The 26646-nt window shown below is 39.8% G+C and overlaps 1 gene segment (V, D, J or C); it reads right to left on the bottom strand.

Annotated features, from left to right (window-relative positions):
* Positions 1-241: 241 nt before the first annotated feature.
* LOC132824820 (Ig heavy chain C region, membrane-bound form-like) overlaps positions 242-26646 on the bottom strand; it is an 89839-nt gene continuing 63434 nt past the window's right edge. Inside the window, 7 exon segments of the C gene segment in view lie at positions 242-250; positions 1835-1962; positions 4794-5123; positions 5581-5889; positions 7850-8161; positions 11260-11565; positions 21765-22130. Of these exon segments, the coding sequence occupies positions 242-250; positions 1835-1962; positions 4794-5123; positions 5581-5889; positions 7850-8161; positions 11260-11565; positions 21765-22130 (1760 nt within the window).

The following is a 26646-nucleotide window of genomic DNA, read 5'->3' on the forward strand; positions in this document are numbered from 1 at the left end:
AATCAACCTGTGATGTATCATTTTTTGAGGATTGTTATTCCTTAATATCGGTGTGTCAGATAGATCTCAGACTCAAGGAGGTGTGAGTGCTTCTTTGTTTTGTGATGAACTCAGGGGAACATACAATAGTAAGGGGGTAAACCCAAAGGGTTGCACGAGCAGAGGATCCTCCGTGTGTATGTGCACAAATCAGGGAATGTACCATGACACGTGGACAGAAGAGCAAATAAACCCTACTTCATCAATAATGCTGTAGAGAACAAACACAAAGCAATTACGTTAAACTGAAATAAAACAGTCTATTGTCCCACCTGGAATGTTGCATCTAGTTTCAGGTGCCACATTTTTGAAAAAAAATGCGAAGTTATGAGATTGGGTGCGTGACTGATTCACAACACTATTCCCGCGATGATACACCTCACCAACTCTGAGAAATTGAGAACGTTCTCCTCTGCTGATAGTTTTCAGACTCTGTGAACAGTTGCTGTGATTGGTTCTCAATTCCGTCTTGCTTCATATAGATCCCAATGGCTGAATATTTCAGATACTTATGAGCTCTGCCTTGCCTGATTAACATCGATCTCTGATTTATTATTTTTGAGGGTTGCTGTTCAGTAATATCCCTCTATCAGATAGATCTCAGTCTCATTCCCTGGGATTTGATAGGTGTGGTGTGTCAAATAGATCCTAGGAATTGTGCTTCATGAGATTTACGTGTGAGAAAAACTCCATCCTGAGAATCCGCCCTTGGATTTTGCGCATGTTGTGTCTGACTACCTGACTGAACGTTGACGTTTTTGGCTGATGAATGTTTCGTTGGGCGTTTTAGGTGGCTATTTATGCATTACTAACCCAGGCTGTCCGTACATTGGGAGTACATTTAGTTTAGACAGAGTAGAGTGAACTTTCAAACTCCATTGCCTGCCTTTTATAGGCTTCTGGGGAACCAAGGCTCCTAATTTATATCATTACGTGACCCGAGGCCGTGACCCTTGGTGCATAAGAGGAAATGTTCTCTAATCATTCCGCCTCTGGAGTGTTCCATCAGGCTTTTTGTGTGAAAGATGCATTTATATTAGTGGGCTGCATGGCAGCGCAGCATTAAACTAAATGACTGGATGAAACACAACCAAACAGAACAAGTGAAAGTATTTGGCTGGGAAAGGAGGAGGATGTGGGAAAATGTATGATTACTGACTGGCCTCGAAGAAAGAATGAAGCAAACTCAAGGTTAGTGCATATTCATTCGAGATTATTTAACCATTTCAGAAAGCATTTTTATTCAAAAAGTTAATGTAAAAGCTAACAGAAGTGAATATAATGGCTGGATGCCACATTGAGACGAGAACACATGTGCTGTGAGATGGGAATTTTCTGTACATCAGTAACAGTCGCAAGAAAGGGAATACAAAGTCTCATCAGAAAGGGTAGGCAACCAGTCTGAGTAAGGAACAAATAAAAACAAAACAAATAGGCTTCAAACAACAGGGAAGTTATAAATTTTCCAACCACAACGATCTCAAAGATATCAAAGTAAAAATAAAAATCCATCAATAACTGCCTCAGTTACACGCTGATAAACTGAAGTGATCTCACTGTTAGTGTCAGCAACAGGACAGATTGTAGATTGGGAATTCAGAGAACTTGATAAGCAGAATAGGAAAATCAAAGGGGTCCACAATTCATTCACTTTACCTGGAAAAGAGAGATAAAGCAATGATGCAGATATTTATGATCAGGGACTTTCAGATTTAATGTTTATTCAATGGCACACTTAGAGATTTCACAAAACATATTGGGCTGCTTGGCGTGAGAAAGATGTGATTATTCTCACCTTCACCAGAGTGACGGCAGCGCTGTAGAAAATACTCAGGAAGAACAAGGTGATGAATGTGGAAGCAGTTGTCCAGATGTTGCTGTTATCATCCTCATAGTTTTCAATCCACGTGCGATCTATTGAATCTATGAATACAAAGCCAAGAGAACGCATTTAGATCGTTTATTGATCTGGATCGATCTATGTGCATCCAAGTCATGTAATTAGAGACCATTACATCTTCATAAAGCAGTCAGGTATTTCTCAAGTGTGACTCTTATCTGTATCCATCCGTGCATTATTGACTCTCAGCAAGAAATTACAAATACTAACTGCACATGTTCTTTCTTCATTGTCCATGTCAGAATGTTTTAAATTATTTTTCTTTTAATCTGTTATTTGAGGATATTATTATTTGAGGAATGTTTATTACGAATGATTACTTTAATTATATCATTATATTTTAAATATAGGCTGTGACAGTACTTTAGTTGAAAAATTGTGGCCATCACTGAATAAAAGTTCAAATGTGATTCTCATCTTTATGTATTGGTGACCAATTGTTCGGCAAATCGTGAATATAAGTGACATCACAGTCAGGACATTGCTTCATATTTTTGTTTGTAGGATCTGTATATTTATGAATAAAATTTTGTACATGTGTCCCTTAACTTATTTGACCTACTGTTTGGTGTGTTTGTTTTTCCTTTAATGTTTGTATACGTAGTTATGAGAGTCTCTTACTTCACTCTTGCCCATGTTGGAGTCTGTGCATGAATAAACATATTCCTGTTCCTTTACTGCTGGTGTGCTCATGTTTTTGTGCACCTAAATTTTGGTCTTTTCACATTGTGTAAGCATCATCATGCTAATATGTCACTTCATTGCTGGCTATGCTTATCTTGTAATGTCTTTGTGAGTGTTCACTTTTCATGAGTGCTTTCCAAAATGTCTGCAAATGTGTCTGTTTCAGGTCCTACCTAAACTAGGTTATTCTCATGTTTATGCTTATTAAATGTTAGCATGCACTGTTATGCTTTGATGGATGTTTATATTTATATGATGATGTTTGCTTGTGTGGCAATCTTTCCCAAACTATCTCCTGATAAGCTTGTTTGTGTTACTGTGTGTGGATGCTTGCTGCTGCTTGTGCCCATTATCCTTATTTAATAAATGCCCCTCTATTTGTTGATCTTTGCAATTGTGTGTCTGCGTGTGAGTCTCTGTATTTGTGTGTACCTGTGACATTGTATACATGCTGATCAATGTGTTTTAAAAATAACTAATTAAGCTGCTTCTGTCATTGTATGTTTGCGATTCTGAAAATGGGAAAATAATGATATTAATATTTATCTCTGTGCACTTACCTGCCTGTGTGAGTTGACATGTGGGAGGACAGTTTTCGGAATTTGTATCTGTGTGCTCATGCGTGTATGTCTGTACGCATTGTGCTGTATGAATGTATATGCATTCATGCCCATTTGTGTGTTACCGTGTGTCTATATTTCTCATGGTTATGTGTGAGTACCCCGTTCATTTGTGCAAATAATTTTCTTTCGGTGTATGTGAGTTTTTGTATGAGCTTAGCTGAGTGTTCAAGTACCACTTGCATGTGTGGCTCTGTCCGAGTATGCGTGTGTGACATCTTATCTATATGCACATTTGAGTGTGCACATAAATATGTATTTTTAGGTGAGAGCCCATATATGTGTCATTATGTGTGTATTTGCGATCATCTCTCTGTATCTGTTCTTATACCAGGCTGCAGTTTTTATTATTCTAATTTATTGTTCTAATTTTAATGCATTGCTCATAATTAGATTTGACCTTGGTGTTGTAGGAAACATTTCCCATCGCCGTGGAGAGATAAGCGTTTTATGAGGAACTCTTCTGTTGCAGTGATAGAATTTCTGTCTCTGAGAGAAAAGGCATGAGTTCAAATCCCACTGCCCCAGAGATAACATTTCTGAATATGTTTATTAGAAAATGTCTACTTGTGTTCTGTATGTGAAGCAAAATGATATCAGGTATTCCAATACCAGAATTGATCCCATGTGCTCCAGAAAACTGAAACAAAACTATGGAATTCAAACCGGGACGATGCAAACACCAGTTTTGGATGATAGGAATCAATATTAATCATTTGTTAACAGAGCCAAGCGTGTCCAACATGTTTCAAAGATATTATTTTGCATGGAAATGTTAAATCTTTGAACAGTAAGCAAGAAGCTGACTGTTCCTGTTAGTAACTGAGTTACATTACAGAGGACATCTACCATGAAAACTCTGCACAGGGAGCAAGAGGACAGACCATTCATCGTTCCCCTCCCCTCTGCTCCACAACTTATCTGTCGATTCTCTTTGGTGTGAAAGTGAAGATACATTCTGTCAATTCATACGCTGGCGCAAGATTACTGGCAGTTCCTCAGACACAAAGGTTGCATTCAAACTGTTCTGCTCTCTTTACGATTGGTATGTTCCAATCAAATTTTAATTTTAAAGTGTCTTAAATTTACATTTCCAATTGGTGCAATGTGGCAGTTTAAAACTGACATGAATTTTGTAAGAATGTCCAATCGGGGGAATCAGGAACACCAAGTTCAAAACTCGTGCTCTACCCTTGACATAAAATGGACATTGTCAGATTTTGTCACAGAGGGATTTAAGATGGATAAGGTACTTGGCGGAATCCTGCAATGAGTGAGTTTTACTCTGTCTCTGACCCAGGGTGTATCTGAGCAGAGAACATTAACTGCACAAGACACTCGTCCTAGACCTGTTAATAATCCACTTTAACTACACAGATGCAATGTAAGTCAGAGTGAGAAACAACTAATTCAGTATTTAACTCACAACTGGAGGAAAAATAAAACTTTATTACTTCTGTTGAATTATTAAATACAACTCTGAGATTTTTATTGAAATGAATTAACAGTGCCCATCAGTGCAAGTGAAATGTTTACGAAACTCAGTTTACCGCTGGATATATCGACTGTTCTGTTGATGATCTTCAATGGAATCGCTTCATGTCCCACCACACAGGTGTAAGAAGCACCGCTGGCCCACTCCTCCGCTGTAATGGATAACAGGCTGTAGATGAAGAAGGAGGTGTTGTCACTCTCCGCCATCACCTCGGTGTTCTTGTAGTTACTGGGATTCACTTGTTTGTCATTGTTTGTCCACTTGACGAAGATCTCTCGGGGGGAGAAACCTCTCACTAAACAGGTGATGGAGAGAAACCTCTGAGCGGAGATTTCTTCTGTTGGTGGCAGGAGGACCGACACTGATGGCTCCAGCGGATTAATCACTGCAGAATATTTGAGACAAATATAAATCAACCAAAAACATCCTGAACCAATATCACAATTTCACTAAATATTAAAATATGCTATTTTGAATTTGGGATTTATTCACTTCATTTTCTAAAGGGGCAGTATGGTACACATTCTGTTCAGTTAAAAAAAAAGTAAAGTTTAATGTGAAAGTTGTCTCCATGTTTCCAGCCCACAACAAGGGCATTCTGTCCAACTGTCATTGCTGATGGTGACATCACAACCCAGGTTTCTTCTCACCTTATCTGACTTAATCAGAATACAATATCCTTTGGTCCATCTTTTTCTTACTCAGCTACTTAGCTATCCTGCCTTCAGATGCATCATTAATGCTCCCAATGGTGTTTGTTCATTAACAAACAAAGCCTGCCATTGATGTAACTGGATCTGAATTACACATGGGATGCTTTGTGTTTTAATCTCACCGCTCACCTTTTTCCTTGTGGATGGAGTCTCTCAGCGGAGTCGATAGATTCTGATGGTACACCACACATTCAAAAGTAACACCACTCAGCCAGGCTTCAGTAGAAGTGTCTAATTTGCTGATCACGCTGTCGGGATTCTGTCCAGGCTGGTCAGCAATCTCTGATTTCAGAGGCTTATTTTCTTGTTTCCAGGTCACGTTGACTCCAGAAGGAAGATTGAACACAACGCAGGTTAACGTCACTGTCGACTCCAGTAAGACTTGTTCTACTGGCGGTGGGAGGATATTAACGGTGTTAGGGTGGCACTCGGTATCTTCTATGAAACAAAAATCAAAGTCAATGGAAAAGGCCTCTTTATGATACAAACACCCAATCTTCGGATTACATCTTCACTGGGTGAAGACACCTACTTCAAAATGGCAACTCCAACTATTGCTAAAACGATGCTTACTGTTGTTAATGTATTTTGATTTGTGAAAGCATTTGTGATTATCTATGACATACCCTGTGTAATTATTCCTAAAGAACACTGGCTTTGTAACAAGTGAAACCTGTGAAAAAGGTAAAATCATTGAAGATACCGTTATGTAACCCATGGAATTAGCTTTCTTTCAGAGTTTTTCTCTGACTTACGACCATCTATTGATACTTATGACAAGAGCAATCTGAATATAATGAATTCAATTCCATGTTCATAACCCTTAGGTGTAAGTGCTGCTGGTCACGCTGACTGCCAAATCACATCACAAATTTTGGACAAATTATAATAAATAATGATATTCTCTTTGCAGAGTTCCAAAGTGTTACAGGAGCGGTGAATATCCATGGAAATTCTGTTCATTATATTAAACGTGATCAAAAATACTTTGCATTATTGTCATTCTCTAATTTATGTCATTGTTTCTCGGGGGCTGAGTTTGGAGTAGATCTGAAAACAAGACACTGACTACAGCATTGGATATCGAGAAGGACACCCATCTCCTGAAGTCTTTCCCTCCATTCAGTTAGCTCATGACTGGTCTGTACTTCCAATTTATTTACCAAGCTGCATTTTTTAATTTCCTCATAGAGCAGGGGAGAATACAAAACAACCAAAAGCGTCTTAAATTAATCTACAAACGTGACGAAAATGTACACTAATTTTATAGACATCCACTACCCACCGTGTAAACATCGTCACCCCAAACCAGGCTAAATCAGCCTGTCTCGAGTTTCTCATTCATTCATCCCTATTGTAGCATTCTTCCCAGAATTTGTTCTCCTGCCTCATCCACTAATTACAGAGAGCATCTTAAGGAAGCTCAGTGAGATCACGTTTATCCCAGTTCATTAAATGTGATACCCACTTGGTTTGTGGTCTGATCCCATAAATGAAGTTAAAGAGCTCAGTACCAGATACAAATCGATGTCGTACAATCTACAAGGCCAACAGGTCGTTCCAGATCAGGGAACGAAGCATTGAACGCATTTTGATTTATTTTCAAGTAAGGGTCACTGCATATTTTAACCATGTCATTTTGAGACCACAACATCATAAGATAGAGGATCAGAATAAGACTGTTCGGCCAATCCAGAGTTTAGATCAGAGTGATGCTGGAAAAGCACAGCAGGTCAGGCAGCATCCGACGGGCAGGAAAATCGACGTTTCAGGCTAACACCATTCTACACTCTTCTCCTCACACTAAACAAGAGCCAATCTATCTCTGGCTTGAATATACACAATGGCCTGGTCTCCACAGCCCTCTGCAGCAACAAGTTCCACAGATTCATCACCCTCTGGCTGAAGAAATTCCTCCCCATCTCATTTCTAACGGTGCCCCTTTGACCCTGAGACTGTGCTCTTGGGTCCTCTTCTCGCCTAGCAGTCAAAACATCTATTCCACGTTCACTCGACCTCAGTCTCTCAGTATTTTTTATGTTTCAATTAGATATGTGTCCAATATCCCCCCTCCACCTCCAAACTTATCCTTGAAGCCACTACCAGGCAAGGATTCAGCACTCTGAATGCCTCTCCCAGCATGGTCAGGCAACAAACTATTTAACAAAGCTCACTGTCTATATATCTACCTTCAACAGAGAGGAAACATGCTTTTCTGACTTGCCAAAATGTTGAATTATGAGCAATGTTAATGTAACACTCAAACTGAAATACGATACGGGACAGGTTGGGATATGAGAAGATGTATCGTGCTGTTTACTACGCCTGATAAATTAGTGTGTTTGATTCACATCCGAGTTCAGAGTGGTTTGTAGCTCTCTCAGTATGTGTCTCTTACCCTGGAGTGCGGCAATGTTTTTACTTTGAATGTTCTCTTCGTGAGTGACCTGGCAGGTATAGACTGCGCTGTTGTACCATTTACCATAAGGGACCATCAGCCGACTCGTCACCGAGAAGTTCCCGTTCGCCTCACACACGGGAAACGTGAAGAAGCCAGAATCCAAGAGTTGGCCATTTTTCAACCAACTCACGGAGATTGACTTTGGATGGAAATTGATGATTGAACAGACGACGGTTGCAAACTTGCTGCTTGCGATTTCTTCACTGGAGCTCACAGTTAGGAGAAGAGTTGGTGGGACAGAACCTGTACCTTTAGGAAACACATCGCATAAATTATCTGATGAATTTCATAACAAATCAGTTCTCATATATCAAGGTTTCTTGTGGTTAATGGATACAAGAATCATAATTGTGCAGAGTTCTGGAGAAGCTGGGAACCACACAGAAAGATCAGCAGGACAATGTGAAAGGCTAAAATTATAGGACACTGCAAGGGAGTCAAGGAGGCATAGAAACTATAGGCCGGTAACATCAGAAGGGAGATAGCAACGTTGGATGGTATTCGTTTTAATGACAGACTCTGATGAACAAGGCAGATGAAATCCCGGCATAAATGAGGAAATGATGCGGTTGCTATCACGGAGATTTATTGAGAGCCGGGCAGGAGTGGCTATTCAATATTCCAGGATTTAGTGCCTTCAGGCGAGACAGGGAATGATGGAAAAGGACGGGGCGGGGGTTTGCGGCACAGAATGTTGCTTCTGTCGCAATTCTGACAAGAGTATTTTAGGCTGTAAAGAGAAACGAAATCATGGATACCTCCTCGAACAAAGGCAAATGGACAGTACTTCAAAACCAAAATACAGCAAACATAACTACTGGGAGAGCACGATAGACCTTATTATAGTTCCAAAAGATCAAGTGCAAATACATGGGCAAATTTCAGAGAAATGTAAATTAAATAGGGGAATGAGAAAAGAGGTTTTTAACTTCCTCAGCATAGGCTTTGATATTCATTGTGTCAAAAGTTTAGAGGGACCACGATTCTGAAAATGCCCCCAGGAGAATATTTTAACAAAGTTTGTGTTAATGCAGAGAATTTTAATCCAGACCTTGCAGGAAAGGGGTGAACCTGGACTTAACTTTTGGAAATGAAGTCGACCCAGTGGGTAAAACATCAATGGTGATGCACTTTGCAGACAGTGATCGTAAATCAGTTGGATTTCAGATTGTACTGCAAAGGAATAGAAATTGGCCCAAAGTTCTGAAAAGGGGAAGGACAATTTTAGTAAGATCAGGTAATGACTTAACCAGAGTGGATTAGAAGCTGACACTTATGGGTAAACCTGAGTCAGAGCATTGTCACACATTTAAGGAAGAGATAGGAAAATCACAGGGAGGACATTTCCCAGGAAGCCACTGAATGGGACCAGGAATGTAGCGGGCTCTGGACACCAAAGGGCATGAAGGGTGAGATAAAGAGAAACAAGGGAGGCTTCCGGTCTATACTGAAATCTCAAAACAATAGAAATTAGTATGGAATACAGAACGTGCAAGGGGGAGTTTGAAAGGCAAAGGAATTAGAAGAGCAAAAGGGACCATGAGAAAATAAAAGCAGTCAAAATAAAGGAAAATATTTTTAAAAGTTACAGGCTCATTCATAATAAAAGAATTATTCGGGAAACAGCAGTGCCCATTAAGTGTTATTATTGGAGTGGAGCCGGAGGATTAGGTTGTGGTTAAAACGAATGTGTTGTGTCAGTGTTCACTAGTAGGACGGACAATATGGGGACAGAAATCATGGAGGGGCGTTGTGATGTACTTTCAGAAATTAGGACACATGATGTGATGTTCTGTGTTGTCTTGCTGAATGAAAAGTGGTTATTTTTCCAGGGCAGATGAAAAGTATATCAAGCGGTTGAGCGATGCAAAGGATGAAATAGTTGGGTCGCTGACAATAATTTAGAATTACTGTCTGGCCACAGCAGTTGTGCCAAGTGAGTGTAGATCAGCCAACGTTGCACTGTTATGCAGGACAAAGGAAGGGATAAATAATGAAAACACAGATCTGTCAAGCTAGTCTCAGTGGTAGGGAAACCATTGAAAAGTGAAATTAGTCTTCATTTGGAAGATAAATCAACAATTTTCAGCACGGTTTTATTGAAAGAAAGTCATGTGTAACAATTTGATAGCAGTTTTCAGAGAGATAACTCGATGTCCAGATGATAGCAATAATCAGAGCCAATGGGATCCGAGTTAATTTGACAGATTTGATCTAGAACTAGCTGAGTGATGGGAGCAGGGGATAATAGTCATCGGGTGTCTGCATGACTGAGAATCTATGTCTCCTAGTGTTCTGTAGGGATTCGTGCTGATTTCCTTGCTATTTCTCTAGCATACCAATGATTGAGACTCAAATTTAGGAGGATTAACCAGTGAATTCACAGATGAAATGAAAACTGTCATGTTGGTAAGGCATGAGCATTATGGCTTTAGATTGCAGGAGGATATGAAAGGGTTGGTTATATGTGAAGGTAAGTTGAAAATGGGAATTATTCTGGATAAATGTAAGGTGATGGAATTCGGCAGAAGAATCTGTGAGGTATGACATTTTGAATGGTGGAACCCTGGAAAGGCCTGAGGATCTTTGGTGCATGTACCCACCGATCCCCTATAGTACTGTGTCGTCTGGATTAAAAGACTAAGAAGGTGGGAGGATATTTGCTTTTGTTAGCCTAGACATTGACAATGAAGAATAGGGAGATGATACTGGAACTTAATAGAACACTGGTTAAGCCATACTGAAGCACTGTGTGCATGTTATTGAAGGAATGTGATTACACTGAAGGCAGTATTGATTAGATTTGCCAGGATCTTGCCTGGGTTGGAGGGTTTTAGTTATGAAACTAGATTAGATAGACAGGGGTTTTACTTGGAGCAGAGGAGAATTAGGGAGAAGATTATCATGATGTCTAGAATTATTTTAGGCATCGACTGGGTAAACTGGATGAAACCTTTCCCCTTGATGGAGATCAATGAGTCAGGGGCACAGGGTGAAGGTAAGGCCAGGAGGTTCCAAGTGGATCTCAGGGGAAAACAAAATCAAACAGAGGGTGGTGTTAGCCTGGAGCTCAGCACCTATAAGTCATGTAGAAACTGAGCCCCTCATAACAAGTATGAAGTATTGAGATGCATCCTTGCAAGGGCAAGTCACACAAGGCAATGAATCATGTTCTGGCACATGAGACTGGAATAGTTAGGTGGCTGTTATTGATAGGCGTAAACTGGATGGATCAAAGGGCCTTTTTCCTGTGCTGTATAAGGTGATTCTGTGAAAATGGTAATAAATAATGCCTTATTCATATTAATCCCAGATGCTCTGTTTATCTCAGTTCCCACAATACGTACCTGGACATGGCATTTCTTTGCTCTTGTGTGACCCGCTGTGTTGAACCTCACAGTAGATTTTGCTGGAGCAATATACCACTGACCCGGGCAGGGTTAACTGGCTGCTCAGGGTGTAGGTTCCCTTCTTGTTTCTCACTGATGGGTAAGTCTTCAATCCATTCCTGATTAGCTCCCCACCTTTCTTCCAGGTTACCGTGGTGATGTCAGGGGAATAGTCCATCACCAAACAACCAAAGATTGTGGAATTGGTGTTGAGCTCCTCACAGGAGGAGACCAGGCCATAAAGTGTCGGAGGAGATGGTGTCTCTACAATAGAATGACCAATTGAGCATGTTAGTTTCTGTTAATTTGACCTTATCAGTTACTCTAATGTACCCTCAGCAGTAAATGTTTGCCAGTATGCTCCCGCTGAAATCTACAGCACAACTGGAGTTCATTTTTGTTTCCTACCAGTTGCTGATGATGATCATTGGTTCCCTCTTTAGAAACATGCCCTCGACCTCGACCATTACCATATAACTTAGGAAGAAGAACATCCTGATACCAGCCCAGTAGCTGTTTGAAGATCTAACCAACTGACACTTTCATTGGATTGTTGTGAAGAGCAGAGAAGTTTCACAAAATACAAACCAAGGAAATGCAGATTCATCGCAATTCTTCAGTGTGTGCAAACAGGCCATTGGGCCCAACAAGTCCATATCCACCCTCTGAAAAGAAACGCAAACAGACCCATTCTCCTACCCTATTATGCTACAGTTAACCCTGACTAATGCACCTAACCTCCCAATCACTGAACACAACATTTGCAATTCCCCCAGCCTGTACATCTTTGGACTGTGGGAGGAAATGCACACAGACATGGGGAGAAAGTGCCAACTCCACACAGACAGTCACTCGAGGTTGGAATGGAATCCGAGTCCCAAGAACTGTGAGGCAGCAGCGCTAACCACGGAACCAGCGTGCCGCCCCACTAGCTACCGTGCTGCTGGAAATACCCAACAGCTGGCAGTACCCCCAGAGAGAAATCAGAGTGAATCATAGAACATAGAACAGTACAGCGCAGTACAGGCCCTTCGGCCCTCGATGTTGCGCTGCCCTGTCATACTAATATGAAGCCCATCCCACCTACACTATTCCATGTACATCCATATGCCTGTCCAATGACAACTTAAATGCACTTAAACTTGGCAAAGCTAGTACTGTTGCAGGCAAAATATTCCATACACTTACTACTCAATGAGTAAAGAAACTACCTCTGACATCTGTCTCATACCTATCTTCCCTCACTTTAAACTTGTGTCCCCTCGTGTTTTCCATTCCCATACTTGGAAATCAGGTCCAGTGAGCCTTCCTCACTTATCAATGTAAGGCAGAATGTTCTCTCTGGTAGGTAGGCCACTGCAGCAGCAGCAGCAGCAAAGGCAGGAGCTGAGCACTGGGACGGGGAGGATGACTGTCACAGCTGAGCTCAGCCCAATTATCTGGAAGTTGAAACATCTAATTTACAATTATCTGAATTCTGGAGGCCTCTGAAAAATGCAGGACCAATAAGGTTCAGAGACTTTGGAGTGTTACAGCTGAGTATTTACGTAAATGTGATTTGAGAAATGAACAAGTAATCTTTAACTTTAATAATTATCAAACTGATACGCAGTTCACCACCAAACCTCATCTCTCAGACTAACCACTTCGCTTACTCAGCCTAGACCTAAATTTCCACATTGACAAACCCTACCCTGCTACACACCCATTCATGCCCAGAACACACAACCCCTATCACACAAAACACATCCAAGGCAATCCATATTGGTAGTGTAGCTGAGCAGAGAGATCTCAGTGCCCATGTACATAGATCCCTAAAAGTTGCCAGCCAGTTTGATAGAGTTGTTAAGAAGGCATACTTTGTGCTGGCTTTCATCAATAGAGGGACTGAGTTTCCGAACCACAAGGTTAGGTTGCAGCTGTACAAAACTCTGGTGTGGCTGCACTTGGAGTATTGTGTCCTGTTCATTACAGAGAGAATGTGGAAGCTTTGGAAGAGTTCAGAGGAGGTTTACCAGGATGTTGTTTTGTATGGCGGGAACGTTTAATGAGGAAAGGATGAGGGTCTTGAGGCTGTTTTTGTTTGAGAGAGGAAGGTTGAGAGGTGACTTAATTGAGACATAAAAGATAAACAGAGGGTGGACAGTGAAAGTCTTTTTCCTTGAATAGTGATGGCTAGCAGGAGAGGATATAGATGACATATGTCAGAGGTTGTTTCTTTACTCAGAGAGTAGTAGAGCCATGGAACGCACTGCCTACAACAATAGTACACTCGCCAACTTTAATGGCATTTAAAAGGTCATTGGATAAACCTATGGATAAAAATGGAATAGTGTAGGATAGATAGGCTTCAGATTGGTTCCACAGGTCAGCGCAACATCGGGGCTGAAGGGCCTGTACTGCCCTGTAATGTTCTATATTCTATATTCCAGATGGACATATGATCTCAATTTCTTTCAGTCATTTACACTCCTGCCACCCTGCACCTGGCCCATGGCGAATCTGACCATGACTGGACCTGGCACCATCATTTTCACAACCTCTGACAAAAGCCCACTACCCAAGACATGACCTCAACCGTTGATCACTGACCTCTCATTTTACCCAAGACAACCTGTGTACATTGCATCCTAGCTCCTTTCGCATCTGTGCTTTACAACCTACTATTTTGCCAGACTCCGAGCTTTGCATTTTGACAACCCGTCCACCTGTCACTTCATTACAGTGACCTTCCACCCTCGAAACATCCTGGCACTCTGCCCACCTCTACACTAACCAGCCTGGCATCCTGCCCACCTCTCCATGAACCAGCCTGGCAAAAACAGACCTCCTGCATTTCAGTTCAAACTACCCCTCACCTACCAAGCACAATTCGACCAAATTATCCTGTGTACATTACCATTTACCTTGATGCCACCTTGTCAGACAGGATGCATGCAAGCTTACCCAGCAGCCAGCCAACCAGCCTACCAGCCCAAAATCTACCACATGCCCAAACTAACCCCTCACCTGCTCACCACCTTCCAACTTTGAGCCTACCCCAACATAAAGACAGTGAGTCATAAAGTCGGACAGCACAGAAACAGTTCCTTTGGTCCAGCTCATCCATGCTTACCAGAGTTCCCAAATTAAACTAATTCCACTTTGCCTGCCTTTGGCCCATATGCATCCAGACCTATCCAGTTCCTGTAGTTGTTGAAATGTCTTCTAAATGTTGGACCTATCTCTGCATTTACCACTTCTTCTGGCAGTTCATTCCAATGTTTTGGACAGTTAGAACATGAAGCCCGAACTTCTGCACTCAGTGCTCTGACCAATGAAGGTACATGCGCCAAACACCTTCAACACACTAGGTACTTGAGACAATGCTTTGAAGAATCTATGAGTCTTGAATCTATGAATTTCTGTGGTGGAGAATTCCAAAATAATTCACCATTCTTTTGCTGAACAGTAAACAAACAGGTTCAATGTTATCGTGTGTTGGGAAGACTGGTGAGCAGCAAAGATTAATGATGATCTCATGAATGGAATAGCCTTCTAGAGAGGCCGAGATGCTTTCTTCAGCTTCCATTTTGCATGCTGACATGTCCCTTCGGCAGCATGTGACAAAATTGTGATCCTTGAGGATAAGGGCACACATGCATGTAAAGCTTTCCTCCAAATCAGACTTCAACTTGACTCTCAACTATTTCCCTGCATGTTTGCTCTTCCTCAATCACAACCATGGGACTCATTTCCTAACAGCGCTGTGAATGTGCGAATACCACACAAATTTCAGAAATTCAAATAGACAGATGACAACTGGTTTCTCAAGGCGATATAAAAAGTCTAACACTACCACACCTGTCTGGAGATTCAAACAACCACTGGAAGAATTGAAAATTATTTGAGGCACTTGTGTGTCTACACAAGATGACATGGTTTCCTTTTTTAAAAATCACACAACACCAGGTTATAGTCCAACAGGTTTAATTGGAAGCACACTAGCTTTCAGAGCGACGCTCCACTATCACCTGATGAAGGAGCGTCGCTCCGAAAGCTAGTGTGCTTCCAGTTAAAACTGTTGGACTATAACCTGGTGTTGTGTGATTTTTAACTTTGTACACCCCAGTCCAACACCGGCATCTCCAAATCATGGTTTCCTTTTGTGTGATTTGACTGTGTTTTCGCTGAATGAACAGAGCTATTTCTTAATAATATAATAGGAATGAAGCTTCCCTCATTTTTAGCAACTGCTGAAAATGTGTTGCTGGAAAAACGTGCAGGTCAGGCAGCATCCAAGGAGCAGGCAGCATCCAAGGAGCCCTTCCTGAAGAAGGGCTCATGCCCCAAACGTCGATTCTCCTGCTCCTTGGATGCTGCCTGACCTGCTGCGCTTTTCCAGCAACATATTTTCAGCTCTGATCTCCAGCATCTGCAGTCCTCACTTTCTCCTCATTTTTAGCAAGACAATCACACATTATATTTCTTGATTCCAGGGAAGATTAGTGTTAAATTAATGAAATATGATGATTGGGACTTCCAATTGGAAATTGTCAGAGATTTAAAGATTACTTTCATGAGCAATTAATTCCAGCCTCATTGTGTAACAGTACTCACAGGAGTGTCTTTCAGAAATGGTGTCTCCCTTTGTTATAGGCAGTCGAATCAGTAAGTCTGGGATAGTTTTTGCTTGTTAATCAAAGGTGTTAAAGAGTTTTAGCCAAAGGGAGATCTGTGGATTTAGCTCACAGATGCACCATGATCTAAGTAAGTGGTGGAACATCTCGAGGGGCTGAGTGCCATCCTCCTGTTTCTACCATCCTATCATTGTGTCATTCATTAAGCTAGCACTGGCCGTGAATACTTTTTATTAAAATATTTCAACAAATTAATTGTTTTACACATGCTTTAAAAAAAAAGTTCTGTCGATTATTTGGAACGGGATCATTGACATTCTCTATTTGCGTGATCAAAATAACTTCCACCCAATTACAGCAGCCACTGCACTCTGCAGTGTGTTGTTACTTCATAATAGTTTCTTGTGAAACTACAGCTCGAGATCAGGGCACTCAAATTCAATGATTCTCTGATATTTAATATCTCTGAACATTCGCAATTTGTTCAAATGCATCTTTTCTCTGAAGAACGTGTTTAATCAAGCAGAACTTTTTTCAATGAAACAACAAACTTTAAATGCTAGAAAACCAAAATAAAGACAGAAACTTCTGAAGGAACTCAGCAGGTCAAACAGCTCCTGTGGAGAGAAGGCAAGGTTAACCTTTCGCATCCAGAGATCCCCTCTTCACCAAATTGTTTTCATGTTTTTGGCAGAAGAGCTCACACCTGTTGAGATAAACAGTGATTACGTTGGCTTGACTCCTGTTGGAAAAAGAATTCTTAGCAGAAGCAATGGACGGTCTGAGATAGCAATTGAAGACCAACTGAAAAGCTATCACCATCTGCTGGAAGTGTTGGATTCAGCAGAACCCTCACCGTACTGAACAATCAAATTCAGCTACAGCACAGGTTTAATATAAAGTAAGACAGCCTCAACATAATCTCATCAAATATGCTTTGAAAATGATTCATTCTGGATTAGTTATAAATGATATTTTTAGAACAGCAAGTCAAAAGCTGGGATTTCTTTGAGCACTTACTCCATTAACCCCATCTAGCGATGCCCAAAAGCTTGTGAACAAATATTGATCTGGAAAAAGCTGCTAACCAACAAAATTCTGATTAATATCTAAGAGACACAAGTCAGTACAGTGATTGAATAGATTTCACTGGCCTCTGTGAGTGGAATTCCAACAAACACCCAAACATCTCAATCTGCATTCTTGCACTGAAGTAATCTGGTAAGAGATGGTGTTACATACCTCTCTAACAGGTTGTAAGTGAACACAGGCCACCTGGCACAGAATCAGGGACCCTACCACGACTTCACAACAGACCTGAACACAATGAGCTCGACACTATCACGGAGAACACAGCCCACCTGTTTTGACAGTATATAAACCATGTTATTTATTAACACCTTCCAACAACCAGGGATTGTTCCAGAATATTTGTACAATGAAAGTAACATTTCAACATCTATCCAAGAATACTTTGACAGCAGCTCCGAATTGTGCAAACTCTATGCGAACTACAGAGCAATAAAACTAGGAATTGCATTGCCATCAATTCACTGTCACTGGATTCCAACTTCGAACTCCCTTCCTCTTTCCCCTGCTAATGTTACTGCACCAGATGGTCTACTTAGTTTGAAAAATATTAAAATGTTTTGAAGTGTAATATGACCGTTGCCAGTGACATTAAAAGCTGATAATAGGTTTTCAAATAATACGATGCAAAAAAATTCTGATTCTAAATTGTGCCATGAAACATGTCCTGCATAACTGAGGCAAAAAGAAAATATGCAACATATTTCCCACTACCTCGCTCAATCAAATATCCCTTGTTGCCAGTAACCAATTTCAAAACTCTTGCTATCAGCCTTTTGTTCCTGAAACGTTCGTTCTGATTGGAACAACTTAGTCAGGGCTCTCAATTCTGAGGCACCTCATCCAATATTGTATTTCTGGCAAATAAAAGTGGTTTTGAAGCGCGAGATGAAATTGAACTGTCTGAGATTCAGGTATCCGAACTGGACAATTTACAAATGGTCAGGACCGTTGACAAGTTAGTCAGAGATAGCACTGATACAAACTGTACAACAGACTTAATCCGAGAGGATACATTGCTCAACTCATCACGTCAAATATATTCACTGTAAGTGAATATTCATCAGAATAACTAACCAGTGGATTAATGTGAACGACAATGTGTTCACAATGAACATAAATAACCACTAAGTTAATAAACTTAATAAGTCATTGCATTTAACAAAATTATTGAGGTGGGAAATATCGCCAACTGAAGCACAGATCTGGAGGAAATGGGGTATTCTCTAAATTATTTTTACATATGCTTAAAATGTTCCTTGAACTGTGTAGATTTTGCATGCACTGCATAAACAATACTGCATTCCGTTGTGGAAAGCATTTCTGTTGAAGGAATTAGGGAAAGGTTATTTTCTTGTTAACTGCTTTGAATGAACAAAAATGTTTAAAAAGGTATGAATTGAAAACATGCTTCTGTGTGGAGTTGCGCACTTTAGCAGATGTCTGAGTAAATATGGGCACTGCTGCCTCACAGATCCAGGTACCCAGGCTCGGTTCCAGCCTCGCGTGACTGCCTATGTGGAGTTTACACAATCTCCCCTGTGTCTGTGTGAGTTTCCTCCCACAATCCAAAGATGTGCATGTCAGGTGAACTGGTCATGCTATATTGTCTATAGTGTTAGGTGCATTAGTCAGGGTTAAATATAGGGTAGGTCAATGGGTCAGGGTGGGTTACTCCTCAGAGGGTCGTTGTTAACTTGTTGGGTCAAATGGCCCGATAACTACTGCTGGAAATCTAATCTAAATGATTGTCACACTTAACTAATGTGAGCAGATTCCTTCCGATTGTTACATTGCAATAAATCGGTCAAGTATATTAATTAAAATAAATATTACTCCATTTTCAGTGTTTGAATAAACAATGTGATCTGTTATCCTCTAGTTCATGTCTTTTGCAAATTTGTGAACTCTGCGTCCGCTTGAACACATCTATGTAAAATGAATTCTCGGCGTTTGCAGCAAGTACTCCCATGGTTTTAAGAGTAGAGTTCCTACAGTATGGTAACAGACCATTTGGCCCAACAATTCCACACTGACCCTCTGAACAGTAAGTAGCCCACCCAGACCCATTCCCTCTTATTCATATTTACCCCTGACTAATGCACCCTAACCTACACATCCCTGAACACTATGGCTGTACTAGATTGCACAATCCCCTAACCTGCACATCTTTTAGACTGTGGTAGGAAACCAGAACGCCCGAAGGAAACCCATGCAGACACAGGGAGAATGTGCAAACTCCACACAGGCAGTCACCCGAGGCGGGAATCAAATTTGGGACCATAGTGCTGTGAGGCAGCAATGCCAATCACTGAGCCACCATGCTGCCCTGCGCGTTCATGACTGGGTTATTTTAATTAATTCGAAATTTGGCCTTGGTTACATAATTCACTATAGCAGTTGTTTCCGAAAGAATGAGTCTTCAGTTGATATTTTGTTGTAAATGTAACTATTTATTTAAAATGCACAGATTGGGAACACCTAAAGCACTATGCAGGGTAAATAATTCAGTTAGTGTTTTATTTTTATCCTGCAAATCCAGTTTAATCAGGGACATAACAATTAATTAACTCAAGCTATGTGTGAAACTGATCAAAGCAGTGAAAATGATCTGTTCTTCATAAAATTGAGCAGAATTTCCAAATGGCCTTTGCCAATGATATTATCCAGCCAGAAAAATACGTATGTAGTGTACAGCGGAATTGAAAGGTGTTTTTTGATCAATTATAACACGGTCATGGCATTTTTGCTCAAGAGCAAGAACTATTAGAACATTAGACTTTTGAAATGCTGTTTATATTTCTCTATGACTTGTAAACTGTTTAAAGACAGACCTTGTGATTAAACTAGATAGTTAAGTTTCGAATTTGGATTGCAAAGCATGGATTAGATTAATCCTTAATCATTTATTTAAGTAAAAATGGCGCCTGAAGGTATCTGTTTTCCCTTCATTTCTAAAACCTTTGCGATTTGCCTTTCACTTAATAACAGGCTTTATGAAATTTCAAATCGCATGCTGATTGCATTGAATGAGGAAAGAGCAGTTCACTGTCACCAACCGTGTTAACATTGCAAAAACAACGTAGAAGCCAGAAACGGTTTCCCAAATATAACACATTTAATGTTACTCAAGCACAGTCCCTACTCAACAGATCAACGATCACCAGATCACCAGATCACAACACGGTGTGTTTGCAGCAGAACTAGCTCTGCAAACATTTTCAGCAGAACCAAGAACATGATGTGACCTCACACAAAGAAAAACAAATTGAAGTCTAACAAAGCTGCTCAGAATCAAGCAAACTAATGAATAAATTGAACAGAAATAACAAGTCATATCAGCAACCTTGTTTGTGAGGGGACTTAACACTTAAAACTGTAACGTTTCTGGGAATAGTTCAATTTATTTCCAACCTGCACACCCTTCCTGACCATGACAATCTTGTGCAGCGCACAGTAGAGTGGGGTTGAAGGCACATATTGCTTAATCACTTCATGGTCAAAACAAAATTACTGAATGGACAAATATTACCAAATTATAATTTTAATTTAGTTCCAATTACGTAATCTGACCAATTCTGCAGTTTCAGATTTTAGTCCAAAATTTTATTTTGAATGACGCTACTCAAAAAAAAGCAGTTAGTTTACAATTAGAACTGAGATTTTTAAAAAAGTCAATGCATTAAAAACTCGGTTTTTTTCATTTCTCACACTTCCGGGTTTCTGCCTTAAGTTGTTTTTCAGACCGTTACAAATGGATGCAATGTTTTCAATCAAGCAGACAAAAATGTGTCATATAAGTTTAACAAATGCAGAAATGATTCATGAAAAACAAAAAAACTTCACAAATATTGGTAATGGAAAGTAATCCAGAGAGTCAATCTCCTCATCAGAAAGAAAACACCGATTCAGAAAGCATGAAAACGCACATCAATTTCACAAACTGAATACGAATCCAATCAAGCCAATTCAACAGGATCAAGGAAAATAAAATCAGAATCCAATCAACTCAAAACAACAGATTTGAATGAAACATAATCAGAATCCAACCAATTCAATTCAACAGAATCAAATAAAACAAATTTCAAAAACCAATCAACACTATTCAACAAAACCAAGTAAAAACAAAGTCAGAATCCAATCAATACAGTTCAACCGAATCAACTAAAACAAAGCCAAAATCCAATCAACTCAATTCAACAGAATCAAGTAAAACAAACTCAGAATCTAATCAACAGAATGCAATATAGCACCGCAAGAACCTTTTATGACAGATTCTAACTTGCTTGTCATCAACAAAATTAACAAAATAAATGAGAAAATATAATCATTGTAAGAACATATATTCAAGAAATTAATGATGATATTTTAGCATATTTTAGCCATGTTTGGTAATATCATGAACATCTTTGAATTCTTATCGTTTGTTGTTGATAATAAAACTCACAGTCAGGGTGTCACTGACATTAAACATTATTTATAGCTGACTGATTAAGAGACATTAGGTGTTTCAAGTAACCCAGCCACACAGAATGCCCATCTGATCAAAAAAAAAGAGATACACCGAGCAACTGATTCCACCATCACCATTTTAACTATTTGCTGAGCCTTAAAATAAGTCTATAATCAGTCTGAATAAAAATCAATCCGAACCAAACCAAACTCAGCACAGAATCTGGGCTTCATTTAATTCAGAAATTAGTCACATGAATAGAAAGTTTTTAAAAAGTCACTAGGAAAGTTCAAAGTTCTTACCTGAAGTCACTGTCACCATGGTCCCTTGGCCCCAGTATTCAAGATAGTAATTCCAGCTATCCCCTCTTGCACAGTAATAGATGGCGGTGTCTTCGATCTTCAGGTACCCCATGTCCAACGCGAAAATGTTGTTTGAAGTTTCTTTGGATGCAGTAAATTGACCCTTAATTGCTCGTGCATAGTTATTGCTGTTTGAATTATAGTAGCTAACCAGACACTCCAGACCCTGGCCGGGAACCTGTCGGACCCAGCTCATTGTGTAGCTGCCAAGATTGAAGCCGCTGGTTTTACAGGTCAGTTTCAGGCTGCCTGCGGGATGGCCAGTCTCTGCCTCTGGCTGAATCAAAACAATCTCCGACTGGACACCTTTAAAAAAGAAAACAAATAAACCATGAGCATTAATGCTGATGAAATGATGCCTGAGTATTTTACATTCCTGCTGTAGACTAACGTTGAGACAGTAACAAAGAGGGACTTGAACAAAAAACACTCACATGATAAGAAAGTCAGTAACGAACTGAGAAAAATTGTCGACACAATCATTCTGATAACTTCTGGGAAGAGGTTCTGTCAAGATCTTTCCAAACAAAGCCGACCCAAGGAGTGTTGAATTACGGTCCAGTGCCTAGGATTTATATGGCCATCGGAAAGGGCAAATTTACAGCTTCCGCCTGTTGGTTTCCTGCTGGAGGCTGAGACTGGACCCTGGTATCAGCTCACGCAGCTCAAACATATGGGCTCGTGTATTTATATGAGGTTATGTTTAAACATGGACATATACACATCTTGGGATATTTGTTTTGCTGAATAGCTTCTTTGGAAGTTTTTTTAATGGTGGAAGTAAAATTGAGTAGCTTCAGGTCTGTTTCACATGATCGTTGCAAGTATTTTGTTTAAACAAAACAAATTCAATTGGAAGTTAGCTCCCTTTATTTCAACATTCATTTACAAGCAGATAAAACTAACATCAAAGTTCAAACATATTACCAGCTAGTAAAACAATTCAGCTTTCTTTTCCCCTGGACACTGCAAGTCTCTGTCCCAGTACAAAATAATATATAATTCATACTAAACATTTCAAAGTTCAATTTAGACAACTAAATATAGAACGTGTCCAAAGTGATTATATTTAGAATATTCAGTTAGAAGTTAACTCCCTTTAATTCTACATTCCACCACAAACAGATAAAGCTAAAAAGAACTTCAATAATGTTATTAACCACCAAAATTAGTGATTTTACTTTTGCTGTCACTCAAAGTCTCTCTCACTTTATAAATAATACACCATTTCTAATCTGTGTTTCTAAATTCAATTTAGGCAACCTAATATGGAGCATGTCTAAAGTGATTATGTTCAGAATGCGAGTGGATGTCACTAAACAGTTTGGACCCGGAGATTAGAAGCACCTCCTTACATTGCAGAATGTCTCTCATTGCGTCTTTTATTTCAAATTGCTCCGACCCTAAAATGCATAGTAAAGGATAGCTGTGTGCCTGAGAAACAAAACGTGAGTTGGCAGTGATACATAACACCTAGGTAAACTTTTGAAAGAGCATCTAATGAAATAGAACAGGACAGTTCATATGTTTATTTTTAAAAATTCTCAACATCTAAACCATTGCAAGTAACTGTCTGGGTACATTAGGAGTGTTTGGTTAAATTCGAGAGTATTACAATAATCATTAACACGGATGTAGGTCATAAACAGTATATGTCTCTCCTCACTGAGAGCCCTGACAAGGGGGTTAACTCATAAAAATCAGCAAAAATTCACGGTTACAATATACCAGTATTAATCATGTATAAAGGGCCCACTCAGTTTTAATGAGATACAAGAATCAGAGAATTGTGCAACAAGTAATGTGAGATTGAACCAATTCAAGTTTGTTAATTTACTTTGAGATGTTAACAAATGTTACTGCAATGTGGGATTTTGAATCCATTAACTTCATCTTCAGGAGCTTTAAAGATACTCAATAAACAGGCTGGACTAACCAGAACGTCATTGCATTCAATGTCCTGTTTCTGCTAGTCATACAGTGAATGGTGTATTCAGTGACTTTCTTTTTTAAAGAAGAAATGTCAAGTGAAATGTGTCCATTGTGAGTAAATGGGAAAATATAGTTTGTTTGGTAGGATTTTATTTTAGTTGATTCATTTTCTCTTTAATCGGCCAGATACAATAGTTGGCAGCAATTAAGCGGACTGCAGAAAAGGTCCTTGAATTCCCAGTTTCATTTACTGGAAGGAGGTAGAGTTTCTGCAGTGGATCAAAGATATGTTGTCTCACTGTTGACCAGTTGGTGGAAAGGAAACTGCAAACCATAACCACCACCTCCGCAGAAACAAATCTACTCAGCAACAATGCTGGAGAAAAGTTTATTTTTCAGTTGTGAAACTTGGAGAACTAGTCCCTCCTCTCATTGAAGGAAATATTCGCAGAGTCTCAGACAGAACCTAAACATCAACAGTTCATTCGAGGCTCACTACGGCACTGCTTAATATTGAGAAAAATTGATAAATAGTCATAGAGTCATGGAGTGATAAAGCATGGTTACAGACACGTCAGTCCAACCAGTCCATGCCAGTCATAATCCCAAACTAATCTAATCCCACCTGTGTGCACTTGGCCCATATCCTTCCAAACATTTGATATTCATTTACTTATCCAAATTTATTCTATAGGTTGTAAGTATCCACCACCAAATCATTCCACACACAAATCATTCTCTGTGTAAAAAGTTGTCTCTGATATCTTTTAAAAAAATTTCTACTCTCATTGTAAAAACATGTTCCCTATTGTTGAAATCCCTCACCATAGGGAAAATACGCCAATGTCTGGGTCAAAAATTGAAAACAATCCCATCTCCAAACATTTACAAAATATCACTATGGATCTTCCTTGACTCCAAAAAAGATTGTCCCCTTTGATCAATGATTTGTCAAATTTATTCGCGTATCTAATGCGATGGATGTTTTCAAATAACTTCTGAAATGCAAGTGGTTCACATCAATCGTATTAAAGTAACATTTTGTGTATTACCCCACACACACAAAAAAACACAAGTTTGTGGACATGAGTTGCTCTGAGGAAGTTTATGATGAATTCTTTTATCAAAAACAATCATATCCAGTGTTGTGAGGGCTCGTCTATCTTCTGTGCAATGGTCTGAATTTTAAGTTGTGTCTGCAGATGAAACTGGCTGATCTGGGTAAAGGTGCTGTTTATGCCTTTTACATTGTGAATGTATATTGCTGACTTTAGTTGAATAAAGGGATATTGCCCCAGGCATCGTCTGGCACCATTAATTAGACCATTAATTTCCACATACCTAGCCAGAGGGTCAGGTGGAGTTTATTGATACGTGATATTTTTAAAACGAAAGCTTCGTACGTTCCCAGTATGAACCATGTCAATTAGAGACATTCACCTTTCCACTCATGGCTTCATAAACCTATATGAGATTCCCCCCACCACCACCACCCGAACTCTCACCCTCCAGTGAAACAAGTTCCAGTCTATCTGGATTTCCAACGATAACATTGTTCCCTCACATTCTGCTGTTAAAGATACTCCTGCCACCCCAGGTACACGGGAGTGTCCCTTAATACTAGTTCAAAGAAATGAAAGGAACGTGTCCCACAATATTTTACAATTTTATTTGGCTTCAAACACCATAAAAAAATGTTCATGTCATTGCTGATTTATGGGAGAATTCCGTTTACACAGTATCTGCTGAAATACCTGCAGTACCATCCTGAATCTGGTTCGCAGGTTCACCTGTTGCTCACAACTGCAACCAGACATCAGGTAACAGTGTGTGGGATATAGGTAAAGTAGTGTTACTTCTGCAATTATGTTTACTTATACAAAGTATATGAACTCACACCAGTGTGTAATTGTTTCAGCCAAGAGCTGAGTCAACAAGAATGGAAATTATATAGAGGAAATACATAATTGTTTTTGTATTAGCTAAAAGTGTATGCATGAATGAAACGGGACTGCAAAGCAATGGTAGATATTACAGACGAATAGATAAGATGCTGTGAGGGGGGAGAGTTAAGCTAGATACACCTGTACAAACATCAGGTGTAAACATCTGTTTCCCACTTTTACAGAAACACAAGAACAAACCCCAATTAAAAGGGTCATATGAATCAGTATGGTAGGGGAGAGCACAGATGGAGGGAGGAGATAATGGTGAATAAAGGATGTGCCTAACAATGACCCAAAGCGGGATGAGGTCAAACGACCTTGTGAGGCCAGACATAAGCATTTTGTCACAGACAAGGCCTGATAAGGCAAGAGATACACAGGAGTAATGGGCGCCGGTCTTAGGGAAGTGGAAGATGGAAACAGGGGAGGAGCAATGAAATAAAAAAAAGAAACCAAATAACATAAATATTGTGTATTAGTTGAATTCAGTGTGTGTCCCTGCCTTGTAGACAGTGGACATCACATCCTTTTGCAAGGGTAAAATAAAGGGCACTACTGATTCAGATTTTGTCACGCACTGAAATTATTGAAGTGTGTGAGCTTTGTTTCTCACAACTGCATATCGTCCACACCCAACCCTCCACCCTTCCGTTCTGTACGTTTCGCTTTGTGAAATCAGTATTGTCAATAATCAGTTAAAAGAAAGATTTTTGAAAACTTTCTTAATTCATGTTGCTGATCTTGGCTGAGTAAAGGTATGTTGCTGTCAGCATTTCTGGGGAACATGTCTGCATTTGTTTCGTGTCAGTTTTCAATGATATTAAGTCAAGAATTTTCAAAATGTCCTGCGAAACAAGGTTTAGAAATGGGCGTTCTGCCCCTACTTTTTTTCCCCATGAGCCAGGATTTGCAGCATTGGAGATTATATCTGTGTTGATAATGGA

Source organism: Hemiscyllium ocellatum, chromosome 19 (genome assembly GCF_020745735.1).
Source record: "Hemiscyllium ocellatum isolate sHemOce1 chromosome 19, sHemOce1.pat.X.cur, whole genome shotgun sequence".
Classification (NCBI taxonomy): Eukaryota; Metazoa; Chordata; class Chondrichthyes; order Orectolobiformes; family Hemiscylliidae; genus Hemiscyllium; species Hemiscyllium ocellatum.